At 44.3% G+C, this 18,556-nt stretch overlaps 1 protein-coding gene across 3 annotated transcripts in view; it reads left to right on the top strand.

Moving 5' to 3' along the window:
• EYA2 (EYA transcriptional coactivator and phosphatase 2) overlaps positions 1-18,556 on the top strand; it is a 129,731-nt gene that overhangs the window by 31,160 nt on the left and 80,015 nt on the right. For all 3 annotated transcript variants that reach the window (XM_081867781.1, XM_081867779.1, XM_081867780.1), the window contains exon 2: positions 15,928-16,046. In XM_081867781.1, the coding sequence (XP_081723907.1) occupies positions 15,938-16,046 (109 nt within the window). In that variant the 5' untranslated portion in view covers positions 15,928-15,937. The remainder of the gene's footprint in view (positions 1-15,927; positions 16,047-18,556) is intronic.

Raw genomic sequence — 18,556 nt, 5'->3', positions numbered from 1 at the left:
TAAATTTTAACAAATAGTTATCCTTGATTATATGAAACACTACCATCATGGGAGGAAGCATTCTTAGTTTTTATATACCGTATTTTTCTGTGTATAACATGCCCCCGTGTATAAGACGCCCCCTTTTTGAGGGACTCCAAAATAAGAAAATGGTGGGGATACAATATCCGTGTATAAGACAACCCCCAATTTTTAACATAACTTTTAAAGAAAAAGTCCTAGTCTTATACACAGAAAAGTACGGTATATACAGGTGGTTCCAAAAGCTGTGAAGGTTCCAGCATTAAGAAACATCCCCTTTTCTCTCTAATGAAAGAGAATGTGTTGGCTTTGGACTAGATTGAATTAGTTGAACTCACTGAAATCAGTTAAGTTATTCATAACTTAATTCTTACTGAAGTCATTGGGAACATTGGGTCTGACACACTGCTTCTTCAAGATGGCATCTGCTACACCAAGTGCAAGCAGAATGTGCAGACAAATGGTGTTTCTTTCCCTTCAGAAATGGTTTCTTTTATACGTAAATTTATGCCCATTAAATCAGTTCATAAGCGATTCTTAAGCAGTCATAAATACTTTTTCAGATGCCCTTCTATGCCAAGAAAGGAAGGGAAATGAAGCTTAAGCAACCAGGTTGTGCAGCTGCTTAAAACTTGACTAAAGAGTAGGGAGAAATTATTTCCAAAAATGGAACAAACTTGTACCCCAGGAGAGTCCCTCACTCTGCGCACTGTGCTATCTTCAGGCAACGGAAAAAGCTTCAGATTCCATTGCAACCATAAATATGCTCAATTGGCAGTTAACGGTGTGCATAGCAACCAGGCGTTTGGTTTAGGAAAGCTTTAAAACAAACCCGCAGAAAGAGAATCCCTTAAGAAGGACAAAACTATTAATAGATGGTGATGAGTAAGTAGGAGAACCAGGAGCTTGCAGTCTCTCCTGCTTGTTCCCTCATGCAGTAACGGACTCCCACAGACTTTTCACATTAAGATTTGATGGATGATTGCATGCATTTCAGACTCTCAAGCTGAGCAAATACAGGATAGTGACTTAAAGCGCAATGTCTTACTATCCAGCAGTTCTCTGTGTGGCATCTTTCACCGAGTAGTTCAAAAGATGTTTGTGCCCTGAATGTTGTGCTTTTAGTAGCCTAATTCATTGGTAGGCACTGCAAGTCTTCCTCTTATCTCTTTGGGATGGAAATGCGTCTGTAGGCTTGTGCACACAATCTTCCTTGGGCAAAAGAAGGGCGTTTTGGCTTCCAGGAGGATTGTGGGATGAATTCAGATAACATGTCCCCTGTGATTTTGTAAGGTGTACCAGTGCCACGTGTCGTGTATTGTGTGTCATGTGTCGTGTGTATGTACCAGAATTTTGACTGAGCGTTGTTTTAGTCATGCTGTTCCTTGCAGAATAGTTAGCCCTCGAAGAGCCTCACAGCAGTGTGTGTGTGTGTGTGTGTGTGTGTGTGTGTGTGTGTGTAGTTAGTAAGCTCTTTCTTGCCAGCTTAATATGCAGGAAGGTGCCAAGCAGCCACTTTTCCTGTTCAAGGCCGAGTAAATTTCTTGTGCAATTCCCTGTCATTTTGGCAATGGGATGCTTCTCACGACGTTGGAAACTTTGCCAAATCTCAAAACGAGATGGCTTATAGCACATTTTAAATGAATGAATGAATAAATAAATAAATAAATATGCAGGCTTAGAGTTCTAGGTGCCCAAAGAAATATTTAAATTCTGACTACTTAATATACCAAAAGAAGTAAGAGACAAAACCAAACCCTCAGAATATTTTTGTTGTTGTTTTGTGGTGGGGAATCCAACTGCTGTGTCATGCTTCTTTGTTTCCAAATGTAATTTTGATTCAAACACTTTTGGTCTCTTTGGGTCCTGAGGGCACTGTAACCCTTTTGGGTGGTTCTTCAGAGTCAGGCTCATTTGCCCACCTCCAGTCTGCAGGGAGCTCACCTGTTCTCCAAGAATTCTCAAAGATTATAGACAGAGGCTCTGATATTACACCCAAAAGCTCCTTTAGTGCCCTCACCAGGCCCTGGAGATCTGAATTTATTTAAAGTTGCTACTCTAACCCTTACCACCTCTTTTCCTATCTTGGGCTGCAACTCCCTCCTTGCATTATTTATTCTGTTGTCACCAGGTTGGGCACTGCTTTCCTTTTGGGTAAAGACAGAGGCAAAGTAGGTGAGTTCGCCTTCTCTCTGTCACACAACAGCATTTCTCTTGTCTACTCCATGCATAGGGCATATTATTGCTTGTTCTTTCTCTTCAAACATAGCCGAAGAAATCTCTTTTATTGTTTTTAACCTCTCTTGCAAGCCTGAGCTCATTCTGAGCTTTAGCCTGCCCGACCCTCCTTCCTGCCACTGTTGACTAATCATGTATATGCTTCCATCATTATTTCTCCTTTCTTCCATTTCTTGTTGTTGTTTAGTCGTTTAGTCGTGTCCGACTCTTCATGACCCCATGGACCAGAGCACGAATTATATAAATTCCACTGCCTCCCGCAGTTTGGTCAAACTCATGCTGGTAGCTTCGAGAACACTGTCCAACCATCTCGTCCTCTGTCGTCCCCTTCTCCTTGTGCCCTCAGTCTTTTCCAGGGAGTCTTCTCTTCTCATGAGGTGGCCAAAGTATTGGAGCCTCAGCTTCAGGATCTGTCCTTCAGTGAGCACTCAGGGCTGATTTCCTTAAGAATGGATAGGTTTGATCTTCTTGCAGTCCATGGGACTCTCAAGAGTCTCCTCCAGCACCATAATTCAAAAGCATCAATTCTTCAGCGGTCAGCCTTCTTGATGGTCCAGCTCTCACTTCCATACATCAATACATGCCCTTCTTAGATCTCAGCTTATCTGTAAACTCCTTATGCAGCCATACCAGTTTCTATAGACGCCTCCCACTTTTCTTTCTTGTTGGAATTGCCTGCATTTGTGCCTTCAGTATCTCACTGTGGGATCTCACCCAGTAGTTCATTAAACTTTTTGAAATCGGCCTTCTTCAAGTCCAGAATGCACATTTGACTACACTCAGCTTCCCCTTGCCTCTGTATCATGAAACCCAGGAGGACATGATCACTTCCTCCCAAGGTTCCCAGTGCTTCCACTTCATCAACCAATTCCTTCCCTGTTGCTGAGGGCCAGGTCCAAGCTAGGCAATCCTTATCATGCATTCGTCTCTCTGACAACACTTTTTCCCCACTGTGAAAATTGCCATGGGAAAATTTTGTATAAATGGTCCATCGTGCCATATAAGTTGAAACTTGTTCCACTGTAAATGGCTGGCATAATTTTTATGGGTTCATCTTAAGTACAGTGGTACCTCGGGTTAAGAATTTAATTCGTTCCGGGTCTGTTCTTAATCTGAAACTGTTCTTAACCTGAAGCACCACTTTAGCTAATGGGGCCTCCTGCTGCTGCACGATTTCTGTTCTCATTCTGAAGCAAAGTTCTTAACCCGAGGTAATATTTCTGGGTTAGCGGATTCTGTAACCTGAAGCGTATGTAACCTGAAGCATATGTAACCCGAGGTACCACTGTACAATTATCTTAAGCCATTCACCTGGATGGTTTGACATCATTACTCACAGCCAGGCCTCTCTTCTCCCGAGTGCATTTCAACACCAGGCTTCCTGGAAAATGTTTTACCTTGGCTTATTGTTCTAGCTAATGGACCTAGTTTACTGAGTTACTCGTTCTTCATTCCTCTTGGTGCTAAGAAACTTTTCTGTCTCTTCCTTCTCCTCCTAATGACTTAATAATTAAAGAAAAAATAAGGCCACTGGTACTGTTGAGTTTGAAAGCAAATATTCCAAAGACACCTGGACAGGAGAGGAGGTGCAACATAATTATTAAAATTCTGCTTGCACGTACTGTCTACTTCTAAGGTATTTTGGATCTAATTAGTTGGTTTGTCGACGATAAGTAAGGTTTGCAGGTGTCCATTCCTTGTAAACTTTGGATGTCTAAATACCACTGCTCATTAAAACATAAAGGATGCCCTATTTAATGACAGTATATTTCTATACCAAACTAAAAAGCAACTCGCTACTTTTGAAGTTTTACTATTTGCGTTTTAAGCTACTTTTGTGTTTCTCCAGGGATATTTAATCCCTCCACTGGCATATAATGCTACCTGTACAGTAGATTTCTGTTCTAATGAACAATTAAGGGAGATATTTTACAAAATCAAGTATGGTGTGGATTGGGAATGGCTGGGGGAGTGTGTGTGTGTGTGTGTGTGTGTGTGTGTGTGTGTGTGTGTGTGATATCAGCCAAAGAATGCGGCTGGTAGAAATGTCTGGACTGTAATTGGTTATTCTTTTGGGACAGGCATTTGTCTCCTTTAATATAACAACCTTCCCTAGGTCTAGTTTGAAACTGTGAAATATAATGTGAACCAATCAATAAATATGGAACCCTAGGCATTCAGAAAGCAGGAGCTGAAATGTTAACAACTTGTTCACAAGCAAACTGCTTTAATTTCTTCCATAGCATGTTTTAGAAGAAAGTTAGAGTCTGCAGTTGGGGGAAACAGCTGAAATTGGGGCAAAACCAGTCTCATTACTAGAGATGGGAAGGCCTGGAAAAAAATGGGGGGGGGGGAGAACCGTTTTTTTCTGGGTTTTTTTGTTTGTTTGTTTTTGTAAAAAAAGGGGGGAACGGCTTTGGGGGGAAAACAAAAAACAAAACTGGTGTCCCCCCCATTTCCCCCAGGTTTTTCCCCCCAGGCCTTCCCATCTCTACTCAATACTGACAGTTGTGTCACCATGCCGATAGTCCCTTTCACCTCTGTCGTCTTCCCAATTGCTCCATCGAAGTCAATCGTTATGGGGCTCTTCTGTTGGCAGGTGAGGTGGGTGGGTGAAAACCAAGAGAGGCCCTGCTAAGGTGGGATGTGCTAAATGGGAGTGCCATTTCCTCCTCCTCCTACCCACTTCCAGCTTAGTCGTTTGAAGGAATGGAGTAAAATGCCATATTTTGAAAAAACAGGGAGGGTTGAGGAGGAAGGCGAGTTGAAGCTTAGTGATGCACCATGGGATTGATTTTTTTACCATGGGGGGGGGAAGAATGGCAAACAAATCAGGACTACATCTGCTCTAAACTACAACCTCCAATCAGCACAGATCTGGGGCTGATAGGAGCTGTAATCCAAAACATCTGGAGGGCACCAGGTTGGCAAAGGCTAATCTAGGTGATTCACAACAGTAACATTAAAAGCATAACCATATGGCCCCTAATAAACTATGGCAGGTGTAGCTAAGCTCAGTGCATGTTGCAGGACTACAAGTCCCATCATCCCTGACTATCAGCCAAGATGGCTGGACTGTGATGGGACCTGAGGGCACAATTTCATTTACCTCTGGAGTATGCATCAGAAAGCTGAGAACTATTTTCTAAATTGAATTACCAAGTGTTGCTTTTAGAATAAAGAAACTGAACTTATTTTGGTAGTTTTAGCATTCACATCTTGTTTTTAAGATAGTCACAAATACAATGTCTTTCTCATGTCCTTTTTTGTGTGCCATTGATGGGTATTCACACCACTGGCTCTCCCCCCTTGTAACGGACTTCATTTTATTTTCCTGAGCTAGAAGTTCTTGGGGAGGGAAACCGTGTCTTTCCCCCTAGCCTGTCCATATTTATTATCTCACCTTACTAATACGATTGCCACTCAGTGTTTTAACCTTTTAGATCCCACCCCCAATTCTTTCTTTTCCTCCTCCTTACCATTGGAAGGATCTGACTTACTGAATGCTTAAGAGAATCAGCATCTGCTTCTTACCCTGAGGCCTGAACACAGCATTAACAAAGAACTTATCAAACCCAAAAATCTGATGGGGTTTTAAGTTTGGTCATGTCAGCAGTAGACAGCTAGTGCTCAGGAGTATAAACAGTCTGTGGAACTGTGCCCGGGGGGTCACCTTGGAGGAAGGGGGGTGGGTCATTGTCATTGTGATAAATGGTTAGTTTTGTAAAATGAGCATTTAGTCCAGTTCAGGTTTGGGGTGTGTTTTTTTTGTTTGTTTTTTGGAAAAACATTCCCAAAAAAATATCTTCTACACAGTGTTCACATAGCAGATGCATCTCAGTGGCAGATCACATGCTTGGCATGCAGAAGATCCCAAATTCAATTCCCTGACACTTCCAGGTAAGCCTGGGGAAGACTCCTTCATGAAATCTTGGAGTGAATACATATATTTCAGCATGTACTAGGGAACTTTCATTACAGCTAACACAGAGATGGTACCCAATGCTGTTGTATATAAACTCTGGGTCCTCATTTATGTGCTTGGGGTGGGTGGGCATCACACAGTAGGCAGAGCTAAAGTGGCATCAAAAAGTAAAGTAGCTTGTAAACAATGCCAGAAAGTAAAGTAGCCTCCAAAAGATAGCTTCATTTGACTGATCTACTGAGCAAAGCATGCAGCTGTAGTATTTTGGGACTGATATGAGGTGGCCTTTTGATGTGCAACATTTAGATGTCCCTGCAAAGAAACACAGCTTGAAAGCTTTCTTAATCGAAGACCAAATTTTCTTGGGAAGTAACTGTAGAATAGCAGCTAATCCTGTAGTCCCGCATGTGTGGGAAACTCTAAAAAAAAAAGAGGGCTGAATGCCTGTATCAAGAGAGCCCCCCAAAGAGTTTAAAACTAAAATATATGCAGTGTTTGCAAAGTGCAGGAAATACAGGTGGTTAGACTTTTCAGTATCCCAATATTGAGCGCTTACAGTTGTGCTCCGTTGCCTTTACTTCTCTGGTATCAAATAGACTACAAACCTAAGTAAGTTTAAATGTTTTACTTACAGTAATCAGAGGTCTCATTCATGCATCAATCAATGTACAGCAAAAACAACACAGGTGAAAACTTATTGAGTACAAAATACGAAAAGGGTATCTTCAAACATGGAGTCTGGGTAGGGACTGCCAAACTCATGCATCTGGTCATTGTTCAAAAAGAAGAGAAAGAGAAAGGGAGAAAGGAACAGGATACAACCCTTACTTCCCCCCTCCCTCTCCAATGTGAGGGAGTGTGACCTAATCATGTCCCCTTAGAAATTTACGGGACGCAGGTGGCGCTGTGGGTAAAAGCCTCAGTGCCTAGGACTTGCCGATCGAAAGGTCGGCGGTTCGAATCCCTGCGGCGGGGTGCGCTCCCGTCGTTCGGTCCCAGCGCCTGCCAACCTAGCAGTTCGAAAGCACCCCCGGGTGCAAGTAGATAAATAGGGACCGCTTACTAGCGGGAAGGTAAACGGCGTTTCCGTGTGCGGCTCTGGCTCGCCAGAGCAGCGATGTCACGCTGGCCACGTGACCCGGAAGTGTCTCCGGACAGCGCTGGCCCCCGGCCACTTGAGTGAGATGGGCGCACCAACCCCAGAGTCTGGCAAGACTGGCCCGTACGGGCAGGGGTACCTTTACCTTTACTTTACCTAGAAATTTACAGTTCTGTGGTCCTTAACTCCTTCATTTAGTAACTGGCATAGATATGAATTGTTAGGTTTGACTGCAAAATCTCCCCCAAATTTGAGACTTTTAAAATGTTTAACCTGGCTTTTTTGCCTTCTGAATTACTGGGGCAAACAGCAAGAGTGAGTCCGCTTCTTCTTTGAGATGCTATCAGCACCTCTAATCTGTGATGGAGAACATTGATCTTAGAACCGGTGCTTACTTAGATGGAAAGACTGGTCCCTAATTCACATATACAGTTTGGGATTGTTTCACAAAATAAAAGCTAAAGAGCTCCTCCTGATTTTGGTCCAATCAATGGACAGTGTTAGCAGGTGGAAAGATTCCACAAAATTTGCTGCTGATGGAATCAATTACCTAGAGCAGGGGTCAGCAAACTTTTTCAGCAGGGGGGCGGTCCACTGTCCCTCAGACCTTGTGGGGGGGCTGGACTATATTTGGGGGGGGGAGAGATTCAAGAGCACTACGAGCCCTGGTGGCGGGCTTACCTGTGTCTTGTGAGTGGCAGGGGCTGGCGGCAGGATGGTGAGTGGTGTGCGAAAGGGCTCCGGAGAGGGGCTGCTTAAAATGGCGACTGCTGCTGCTGGCACCAACAAAGCCCAGCCCCCTTCCTCCTCTAGGCAGGGCGGGGAGAAACCAGGAGGAGGGAGGGAGGAGGCGCCACCACTGCTGCTGTGTGAGGGAGAGGGAAAGAACGTGTGCGCTGGCGATCCATGCGGCGATTCCCGGACCATCCTCAGACCATTGGGCTTGAGCCAGCCCGTGGGCCTTAGTTTGCCTACCAATGACCTAGAGGCTGGACAGTCTTATCAGAGATGCTCAAGCTCTGGATTTCCTGCATCAAGCAGGGATTGGACTTTGATGCCCTATGTCCCGCTCCTGCCCAACACACATAAGACAGAATCTCCAGGGCTCCATCTGAGGACTCCAACTTTGCCTTCTGCAAGTACAGGTGTCTTCAGAGCAGCCTGTGAAGGTGGAGTCAGGTTGTAACCAGGCTTAATACTCTGTATGTTTGCCACTTTTCTTTTTGCAGCAGCCTTTTGAATAGCTGCAAAAAAAGGCTGAAATTCAGCTGGTGAAGCTTTTTTTTTCTAGGCATGGATAAACTTTGTACTGGTTGCATGCAGCAGTGAAATTTACTGTTGTAAATTTGCATTGCATTTATCTAGCCTTGGGACTTGTGAGACGTTCAATCCAGGCTCTGTTTTCTGATACCATGGTACCTGCAGTAGCCCTAGCTGTGGGTTTGGCATGGTCAACACAAGCAGTTGAATCCCAAGTCAACTTGATCTGGATTCCAATATATGAAACAATCCTGTGTGTTTATTAGTACAAGTCAGGTAATTTACTATAAGGCAAATAAAATCTCCTGTTGTGTATCACAGGATGACTTTTAATTATGAAATGACAGGATGTTTTACTAGTCCTGCAAAGTTTGCTTTTATAGCATTTAAATGAAAAATGTTCTGGGGAGGCACAAAGTTTGGGGCTCTTGGGTTTAATTTCCAGTTCTGCTGTTGACTTGCTGTGTGACCTGGGACAAGGTACTTCAATACATAATTCCAGAGCCAGAGGCTAATGACTTTGTACTTGCATATAAATTATGTAGCTTAGTGAATATAAATGAAACTAGATAGCAAAGTGCATCTGAATTCAATTATCTGCAGACAAAATTGTTTGCAATGGGATGTGCTCGTACCTGCCATTTTAAATTTATATAACTTCTGCCTATTCAATGATAGTTTCCATGTTGGCTTAAATCATTGAAGTTCCTGCTTTGACTCATTTTCTCAGTCACAGCTTTTCATCAGTATGCCTGATTCTGCTAATGGGTCTCTGATTTCACATTGGAATCTTATCCTTTTCAGTCAAAAGCCACTCCAGGAACACACACACCCCTTTGCCTGCTCCTCTATATAGTATGCCTAGTAAAATAGCCACCAAATAATTATCACTAGAAGCAGAAATTGGTGGTCATGTTAATACTTCGTTGTTTATTTCCATAGTCGGTCTCTGACCTTATTTTAGTATATCATGCACTTGTGGTTTGGGGGTGCGGTGCAAGTAGAATGGTGGCCCACTTGGGGTTTTGTAAGCTGAAAGACTGCGTGTCTCATTCAGATTTTTCTCCCCATAACTTTTTTTTTTGTAAATGAAGATGTATGGCCAGTTGCAAGTTGTGATTCAGAGATGTGTTGCCTCTTGTTTGACCATACACAAACCATGTTAATGTTGGGTATCAATCACAAAGGTACAGTGGTACCTCAGGTTAAGTACTTAGTTCGTTCCAGAGGTCCGTACTTAACCTGAAACTGTTCTTAACCTGAAGCACCACTTTAGCTAATGGGGCCTCCTGCTGCTGCCACGCCGCTGGAGCCTGATTTCTGTTCTCATCCTGAAGCAAAGTTCTTAACCTGAAGCACTATTTCTGGGTTAGCGGAGTCTGTAACCTGAAGCGTATGTAACCTGAAGCGTATGTAACATGAGGTACCACTGTATTTTCATTGTGCTTGCTAGCTCAGTTTTGTTTACAGCAGCATTCTTCAACCTTGGGTCATTAAACGTTTGTTGGACCACAGCTCCCATCATCCATGGCCATTGGCCAAGTTAGCAAGGAATGGTGGGAGTTGTAGTCCAAAAGCATCTGGGGACCCAGAGTGGAAGAATCGTCTATAGTGACTGGCAGTGGTCCTCTTCAGTCAAGTGTCTTTTACAGCCTAAGCTGAAGATGCTGGGATTGAAGCAGGGACTTCCTTCATATAAAGCATATTCTCTTCCTGCCACCAAACTACAGTGCTTCTGCTGCAGGGCCAGTGTGAGAGTGAGTGCACATTTAAACTTCTCCTGGAATGTAAGGAAAGCTTCCATAGGAAATGCACTGACTAGGCCGGGGTGGCTACCTGTGGCCCTCCAGATCTTACAATTCCCACCATACCTGAACATCAGCATCCGAAATTTGCCAGGCACATTTTGCACCTGGCTATCGACCACTTGCGACCAAGTGAAGATGCCTGGGCCTGACTTCTCCACCACCTGGAGGTGCATGCCTGGGGATCCTTGGATCTTGACTGTTTTCACACACTAGCGACATACCCTGTAGAATTAGATCCGTGATCTTTTATCTGCAAAAAAAGTCATATTGAAAAATACAACTTTTGAGCTGTCTGGCCCAAAAATGGCCACTAGGCCATATTGGCGACTGTAACCCTGGTTCAAGGAGCCATTTGACACCTAACCTAAATATCTGAGTTTCTAACACTGCTGAACATTGACCATGCTCACTGGGGCAGATGGAGTTGGAGACCAACATTACCTGTAGGTTCACAGGTCAGCAGTCACTGGAGAAGACCTGATTCTTAGGTAATAGGAGCAACTCTGTGTATTGCTCCTAGAAACGAAGTTTCATTTGTCCGCTTTAGGAACTAGAAAATAGGAGGATGTCTCTCCAAAACAAAATACTTTGTTGCTGTGTAGTCATTTAGTCGTGTCCGACTCTTCGTGATCCCATGGACCAGAGCACACCAGGTACTCCTGTCTTCTACCCACAGTTTGGTCAAACTCATGCTGGTAGCTTTGAAAACACTGTCCAACCATCTCGTCCTCTGTCGTCCCCTTTTCCTTGCACCCTCCATCTTTCCCAACACCAGGGTCTTTTCCAGGGAGTCTTCTCTCCTCATGAGGTGGCCAAAGTACTGGAGCCTCAGCTTCACGATCTGTCCTTCCAGTGAGCACCCAGGGCTGATTTCTGTAGGAATGGATAGGTTTGATCTTCTTGCAGTCCATGGGACTCTCAAGAGTCTCCTCCAGCACCATAATTCAAAAGCATCAATTCTTCAGCGATCAGCCTTCTTTATGGTCCAGCTCTCACTTCCATACATCACTACTGGCAAAACCATAGCTTTTACTATACAGACCTTTGTTGGCAAGGTGATGTCTCTGCATTTTAAGATGCTGTCTAGGTTTGTCATTGCTTTTCTCCCAAGAAGCAGGCTTACTTATTGCTAACTTACCCACTCTCTCTTTCTGCATTCTCCATGGCTGCTGCTATGCCAGCTGCTACCTTTCTGTTTTGAATGTTAGATCTTTATCTCTGAGTAGGTAGTTGTCTGTAGCTTAGGTAGCTGAACAAAAGCTCACAGGGGTAAATAGAAAGGTGAGCTGGTTCAGGCCCTGACTTGGAACCTTCCATATGCTTTTAATCCGTTAGCAGCAGTGGGAGCCTTTTGAAGTCTTCCCCCCTCCCCTCTTCCACTTCCCCTACTGCCCAGCTGTCATCTCCCAAGTTCTGCTCCCTGACACTGCTGCAGAGCACTCTTCTGAAAGCACAGTCATGCTTTTGCCTTAATGCTGTAGCCTCGGGGGACGCGGAGTGACGACAGGGCTAACAAATGGTGCAATCTGCTCTGTACAGCTGCGAAAAGGAAAGCAGAATTGGGGGAGACAATGCGTGTCTAGTTCTTTTCCTGTGCAGCTTGCATTGGGCCCATCTCTGTTGTTGCACAGCAGACTCTGGCATATCCCAGCAATGCAAAGCACAGAGATCCACGATATATGCTTCATTTTATTTGCAATTGTGCATAGTGAGGGGATGACTTATTGCAGAGCCATGTAAAAAACTGTCCAGCGCTGAAAGCCAGAAAAATGCAGAGTTAGATGTGGAATGCTTCTTAGCAATGTGCAGACAGATTTCTTTTGGGGAAGGCCCATAGCTCAGTAGCAGATTATCCACTGTGCATGCATAAGATCCCAGGTTCAGTTCCCAGCATCTGCAGGTTAGACTGGGTGAGTTTCTTGCCTGAAACCCTGGAGATCATCTGCTGGTCAGTATAGACAATACTGAGCTAGATGGAGCAATGACCTGACTCACTATAAGGCTGCTTCCTAACTCCCTATGTTCTCTTTGTTGCTGCCTCACAGGGGGCAACAATTTCATATTGGTATGGCAAAGTTTGCCATATTGCACTCTCAGACTTCCCAACTCAGGATTTCTATGTGGACAAACAAGAATGGACAATTTTGCAGTGCCATGATATGGCTTTAATATCTGCTGCAGCAACAGGAGTAATGACATTGGACCCCTGTCACAATAATGCCAACATTTGGAATGCTCAAAAGCATAATTGGACTTTGGTACCTGCTTGCCTGATTTAGTGATGTGATGCTCCATTCTACCTTTCTAAGAGCTATGAATGAGCCGCCATTGTTCTTCAGATTTCTCAGTTTAAGTGTCACGGGAGAATTTGGTTGTTTGTCCAGGAGGGAGCAAGATATTTTCAAGGTTTTAAGTTTTGTACTTGTAAAACTAAGGAAACAGGATAAACAAAGCAAAATGTAAATAACTGCAGAACTCTGTGTATTTCTGAGACGGGGGGGGGGGGAGGATTTCCAAAGCAGTGGATGTGTCCTGTCACACAGATGTGAATCTCTGCACTTTGCTGCTTCTTCACGTTCATCCCTGACTTACCTTTTCAAGAACAGGGTCAATGGAACCTCAGTTGTCCTTTTAATATTAAGCTACATAAATCCAGTAGGCCCTGTTCATATGGTGAAGAATTCAGGCATGTACCAATGCTGTCCATAATATAAGCAAATATAAAATGATATAGCAAATATATCTGGGTCTGTGGACAATACAATCAGTGTTATAACTGCAGTCCATAACACAACTGATGTTTACCTTAAGAGAGCCAGGATGGTGTAACAGGGAAAGCGTGTTGGGTGTGAGCCAGTTCATGTGTTGAACTGACACAATTTTACTAATTCTTCAGAGCTCACCACCACCACCACCACTGAAGTTTCATTAGGCTTTTCCTAGCGCTTTATTTCTAGAATGTTCTGCAATCGTATTGGCATCCTCAGTGCTCAGAACCTAACTGGCACTTGGTTGGGGTTTTTTTTGCAGTGGCCTTGTAAGAATAAGTTTCTCTGTTCCTGATGTCTGCTGGCATCACTAAACAATCCTTTATTCCATACAAAACCCTCTGCTTATTGTTGTAGCAGCAGAATCAACGAGTTTCCTGGTGAACTTTGATCACCTTTCATCAAAGCTTTTTTTGTAGAAAGAAAGAAAGAAAGAGTGAGCAACCATCTTGAATGGACAGCATAACTTGAGATCTTGAAAATGTCAAGGTATTAAGAGTAACAGTAGTCTGGAGAAATCCCATGAATACTGTTGACACCTTTTAAATGAGGATTTTTGTGCATAACATAAAATAAATTTGTGGATTACAAGTAGACTTCAACTTTTCACGGTGGTCACCCTTAGCTACTGTTTTAGGAGATCCTGATTAGAGGGGCCATGATTTGGCTAACACTTGGGGGAGATTGGGGATGTGGACTTGTGAATTTCATTAAGTTGGAAGTCAGGAGGAGGTCAGGAGGTCTTGCTCCCATCTTTTCCTCATATTTCGAGCTTTGGTAGACTTCGGGGTATTCATATTATTGTAAATTGCTTTGGGATGCCCCACGGGAAGTGATTCATAAATGAAAATAATAATAAGTTGGTTACCATTTTTAGACCTGCAATAATCATATGCTAAACTGGATGACTAAAACCAACAAACCAATTCAAGGTCTATAGACTTCGCTAATGGACTCACTCAACAGTAACTGTACTCACAGCTTCAGGAACGCGAGTGGCACTGTGGTCTAAACCACTGAGCCTCTTGGGCTTGCTAATCGGAAGGTCGGCAGTTCGAATCCATGTGACAGTGGTGAGCTCCCGTTGCTCTGTCCCAGCTTCTGCCAACCTACAGTTCAAAAGTACACCAGTGCAAGTAGATAAATAGGTACCATTGTGGTGGGAAGGTGAATGGCGTTTCCATGCGCTTTGGCTTCCATCACGGTGTTCCATTGCGCCAGTAGCGATTTAGTCATGATCCACATGACCCAGAAAGCTGTCTGTGGACAAACGCCAGCTCCCTCAACCTGAAACAAGATGAGTGCTGGACTTAACCATCCAGGGTCCTTTACCTTTACCTTCTACCTTACTCAAAGCTTCATACAGTGTTTGGTGCCAGTCCCTAGTCCAAATCCAGCCCTCAGGTAGTACCATCTGCTCCTATTTCCTATAGGGGTAGTCATGTGTTCTGCTTTCCAAAGGATGATCCTCTATTTGAAAGGCCTTCCATTCTAAGCCCAGTTTAAAGACAAAGAATCATAAGAGGGGAGAGAGTTTTGAAGTTGCCTGTTAACAGCACCTGAACAACTGATTGATCAGGCACATAGGTCATGCAATCACAGCTTTCCCCACAAAGCATTTCTGTTTAAATTATAGTAATTATTTCTGAATCTGCATCTGTGCATATGATAAATTTGTGTCCTCATTAATTGGTGATGTGTTTCCTCTTTTGGGGAGAACCATAAGTGGCCATACTAATTTGCTAATTTTAATAGAGGAAGCAGGAGAGAGGGATAGCAATGACTGTGACCGTGAGAATTCAGAGAACCAACTTGGTCCAGGATACAACAACTACTCCCCAATCATTCTCCACTCCATCCTCAAAGTGCACCTGCTTCATCTGAAGATTTCAGTTTTCCTTAGCAAAGAATATGTGAGGCACCAGCTTGCTCCAAATCAGCTAACTTTAGAAGTCTCTTCTGTATGATTTGCCATCAAGCAAACCGATCACAGAAATGCAACGACTTTCAGCAAGCAAGTCTCTTAATGTATTTGGCTGCAATCCTGTGAAAGCTAAAGTCTCCTTAAATCCCGTTGATTTCTACAATATTTAAGCACTCTGTGTGCAGTATTGCTGACATTAAGATTAACGAGGACCTACCCCATGTAAACGGCGTTTCCGTGTGCTGCGCTGGTGCTGGCTCGCCAGAGCAGCTTTGTCACGCTGGCCACGTGACCCGGAAGTGTCTCCGGACAGCGCTGGCTCCCAGCCTCTTAAGTGAGATGAGCGCATAACCCTAGAGTCGGACACAACTGGCCCGTACGGGCAGGGGTACCTTTATCTTTACCTTTACCCCATGTAACAGCTTCTTCCCCTTCAATATTCCATAACTCTGTAATGCTGTTGAGTGTCTCCTATTTCCATTCTTGCTGCAAAACATTTCTGGGACTCAGAATCTTACCCAGAGCCACTGTGCGCATTGGATGGCGATGACAATCCTAAAACTCATTGCTTGTTCTTCATGGTGTTTTAAGAAACACATAAATGTAATCTTCTGATGGCAACATCCAGGATGAGCAGGAAAGCATTTAATCAGATGGGCGTAATCTCCAAGGGAAGCAACTGCTCGGTTTTTAATTCCGCATTTTCCCTTCGCCGAAAACTTTTTGCGTGAATGTTGTTTATGTAGAATTTATATGAAGCCAGGGTTTTGGAAATCAGTTTTAATATTTACTCCTAGGGAGAGAAAAAATTGGAATCATTAGCGAGCATGCATAATTAATGAATAAATTATCTGAGTTTTCCCCCACCCTTTGTTTTCCTCCAGGTATAAGGAAATGCTAGATCTAGTGACATCACCCAGCTTGACTGTAAATAGAGAACACCCTGACATTCTGAAGCTTAACCTTTCTAACACTTATGCCACGGTTCCAGATGACATAGAAGGTAAGCTGACAGTTCTTGTTCATGGTTTATTAACTTTAGACGCCTAGCCATGGGTGTGTGTGTAGAGTAGGGGGGTGGAACCAGGGCAAACAGACATATGGCCTTGGCTTGTATGAATCAGGGCTTGGACTTTTGCCCTTAAATGCATCAGTCCAAACCTACTGGATTTCATATTGATTGCATTGGCAGTGATTTCAGTTTTGTGATTCCGTTTTGGATGGGGAAGACGTTCCGACGGTGCTGCAGCTTAATGATGGGATGTAAGATTTGCATGCATACGAGGCTCCAGGTTCAATTTTCTCTTCTTTCCCATAGCATTTCCTTTTAAAATACAAGGAAGGGAAGGAAATCAACCCAGGTACTGCAGTGGTGCTAACATTCGGGGTTGACAACAGTGCGCCAAGATGAACCATTGGTCCAATAAGGGTTATTTTCAATGTTGCTTTTGTTTCCTTGTACCTTTTGAAGCACTTAGAGGAAGCAGCAGTGTCAGAATAGTCAGCATGGATGTGAGCAATTGATAGACCAGCTTCAAAGTGCTTTCCTGGCTGCACATGCTAGGTGTGGGTCTGTCTGTTTTGATACTACCCTGGCTTGTGGCCGTTTTCTCCTATCTGACCTACTTGCATCTTTAATGACAGGATTGCCACCTAGATTCTTTTATATTTTCTAATTGAACTTAGAAAGGAAATGGGCTTGAAGAGTGTATTTTGCTCACCTTGGTCCTAATCTTTCCGATTTGGGCCTTGGGCTTTATAAGGTAAGGACCCCTGGATGACGCGGGTGGCGCTGTGGGTTAAACCACAGAGCCTAGGACTTGCTGATCAGAAGGTCAGCGGTTTGAATCCCCATGACAGGGTGAGCTCCCATTGTTCAGTCCCTGCTCCTGGCAGTTCGAAATCACAAAGTGCAAGTAGATAAATAGGTACCACTCCGGTGGGAAGGTAAATGGCGTTTCTGTGTGCTGCTTTGGTTCACCAGAAGCGGCTTAGTCATGCTGGCCACATGACCCGGAAGCTGTACGCCAGCTCCCTCGGCCAATAAAGCGAGATGAGCACCACAACCCCAGAGTCGCCCACGACTGGACCGAATGGTCAGGGGTCCCTTTACCTTTAAAGGACCCCTGGATGGTTAAGTCCAGTCAAAGGTGACTATGGGTGCGGCGCTCATCTCGCTTTCAGGCCGAGGGAGCCAGCATTTGTCCACAGACAGCTTTCCGGGTCATGTGGCCAGCATGACTAAATCACTACTGGTGCAACCGAACACTGTGATGGAAGCCAGAGTGCATGGACACGTTGTTTACCTTCCCACCACAGTGGTACCTATTTATCTACTCACACTGGCATGCTTTCAAACTACTAGGATTGGCAGGAGCTGGGACAGAGCAATGGGAGCTCACCACGTTGCAGAGATTCGAACTACCGACCTTGCGATTGACAAGCCCAAGAGGCTCATTGGTTTAGACCACAGTGCCACCCGCTCCAAATGTCCCTATTTACAAGGAATGGTTCTGATTTTGTAGTTCTCTTTCCCCTGGTAATACACAGGTCCTAACTTTTATTTTGGGGGACACGTTTGCATGCCTTTTTGGAAAAGGCATGTTGACCTCCATGCACTAGTGGTTCCTCAGTTTTAGTTCCCTTACTGCAGGTCTCTAAATGTTAAATCTCAGTGTGTTCACATGCATGCAAAGACACATGCGCCTAAACACAAAATCTGAGTGCACTGCTTCAATGCTATCCACACTTTCCTCTTCTTTCCAGCTTGTAAAACATTGATGAAAGCGTTTCAGTTTTCATCTGTCCTGTTGTGTGTAGCTGGATCCATTGTTGGCTTAAACATCCCTATACCTGCTCGCCGCTGCCTTTCTCGCAGTGTGTAATTCGGGAGTGCGGAACGCACAATTCGTGCAAGGAGTGGTCCCCTTCTTTTCACCCGTGAAGTGTTGGAGGGTGTGCTGCTGTCGCTGCTTTGGTGTTTTAAAGAGCGAAAAGCAGATGCTGACACTGTTATCATTGCAGAATGCTTATTCCCCACCCCCCCCACCCCTCTCACACACTGTCAAATCTGTGGTCTGAAGTTTCCAACTTGGCAGGTACTAAGGGGTGCATTCTTTTGGTAGTTGAGGTTAGGGGATGGAAAATTATCTGCCTTTCCCAATTCCCATCTTCTCCGTTCACTTGGACAGTATGAAGAAGAAGGGGGGGTGGGGAGAGAATGTTTAAATCTGTTTTTAAAATTATTGGCGGATGATGCCGCTGAACTAGTTTTCGCTAGTACAATTCCAGCTATTGTTTGCTGCGGTCCGGCCTCGGCAATCTTCCTGTTGGAGCGCGGCTGGCAGAAGGCACTAGCTTATTAACTGTAGCGATTAACCCTTCGCTCGCAGCATCTTTCTTGGGGCTTCTGGGACGCTTAGCAGGCAGGCTCTTGGAGGTGCCAGAGGCAAACCTTGCCAGATGCTAGGATGTGAGCTGGAGAAGCTGTGCCTCCCAGTAGGACCCCATGGG

Source organism: Podarcis erhardii (assembly GCF_964252035.2).
Source record: "Podarcis erhardii genome assembly, chromosome: 6".
In the NCBI taxonomy this organism is placed as follows: domain Eukaryota; kingdom Metazoa; phylum Chordata; class Lepidosauria; order Squamata; family Lacertidae; genus Podarcis; species Podarcis erhardii.
This window is presented reverse-complemented; position numbering and strand designations above follow the sequence as displayed.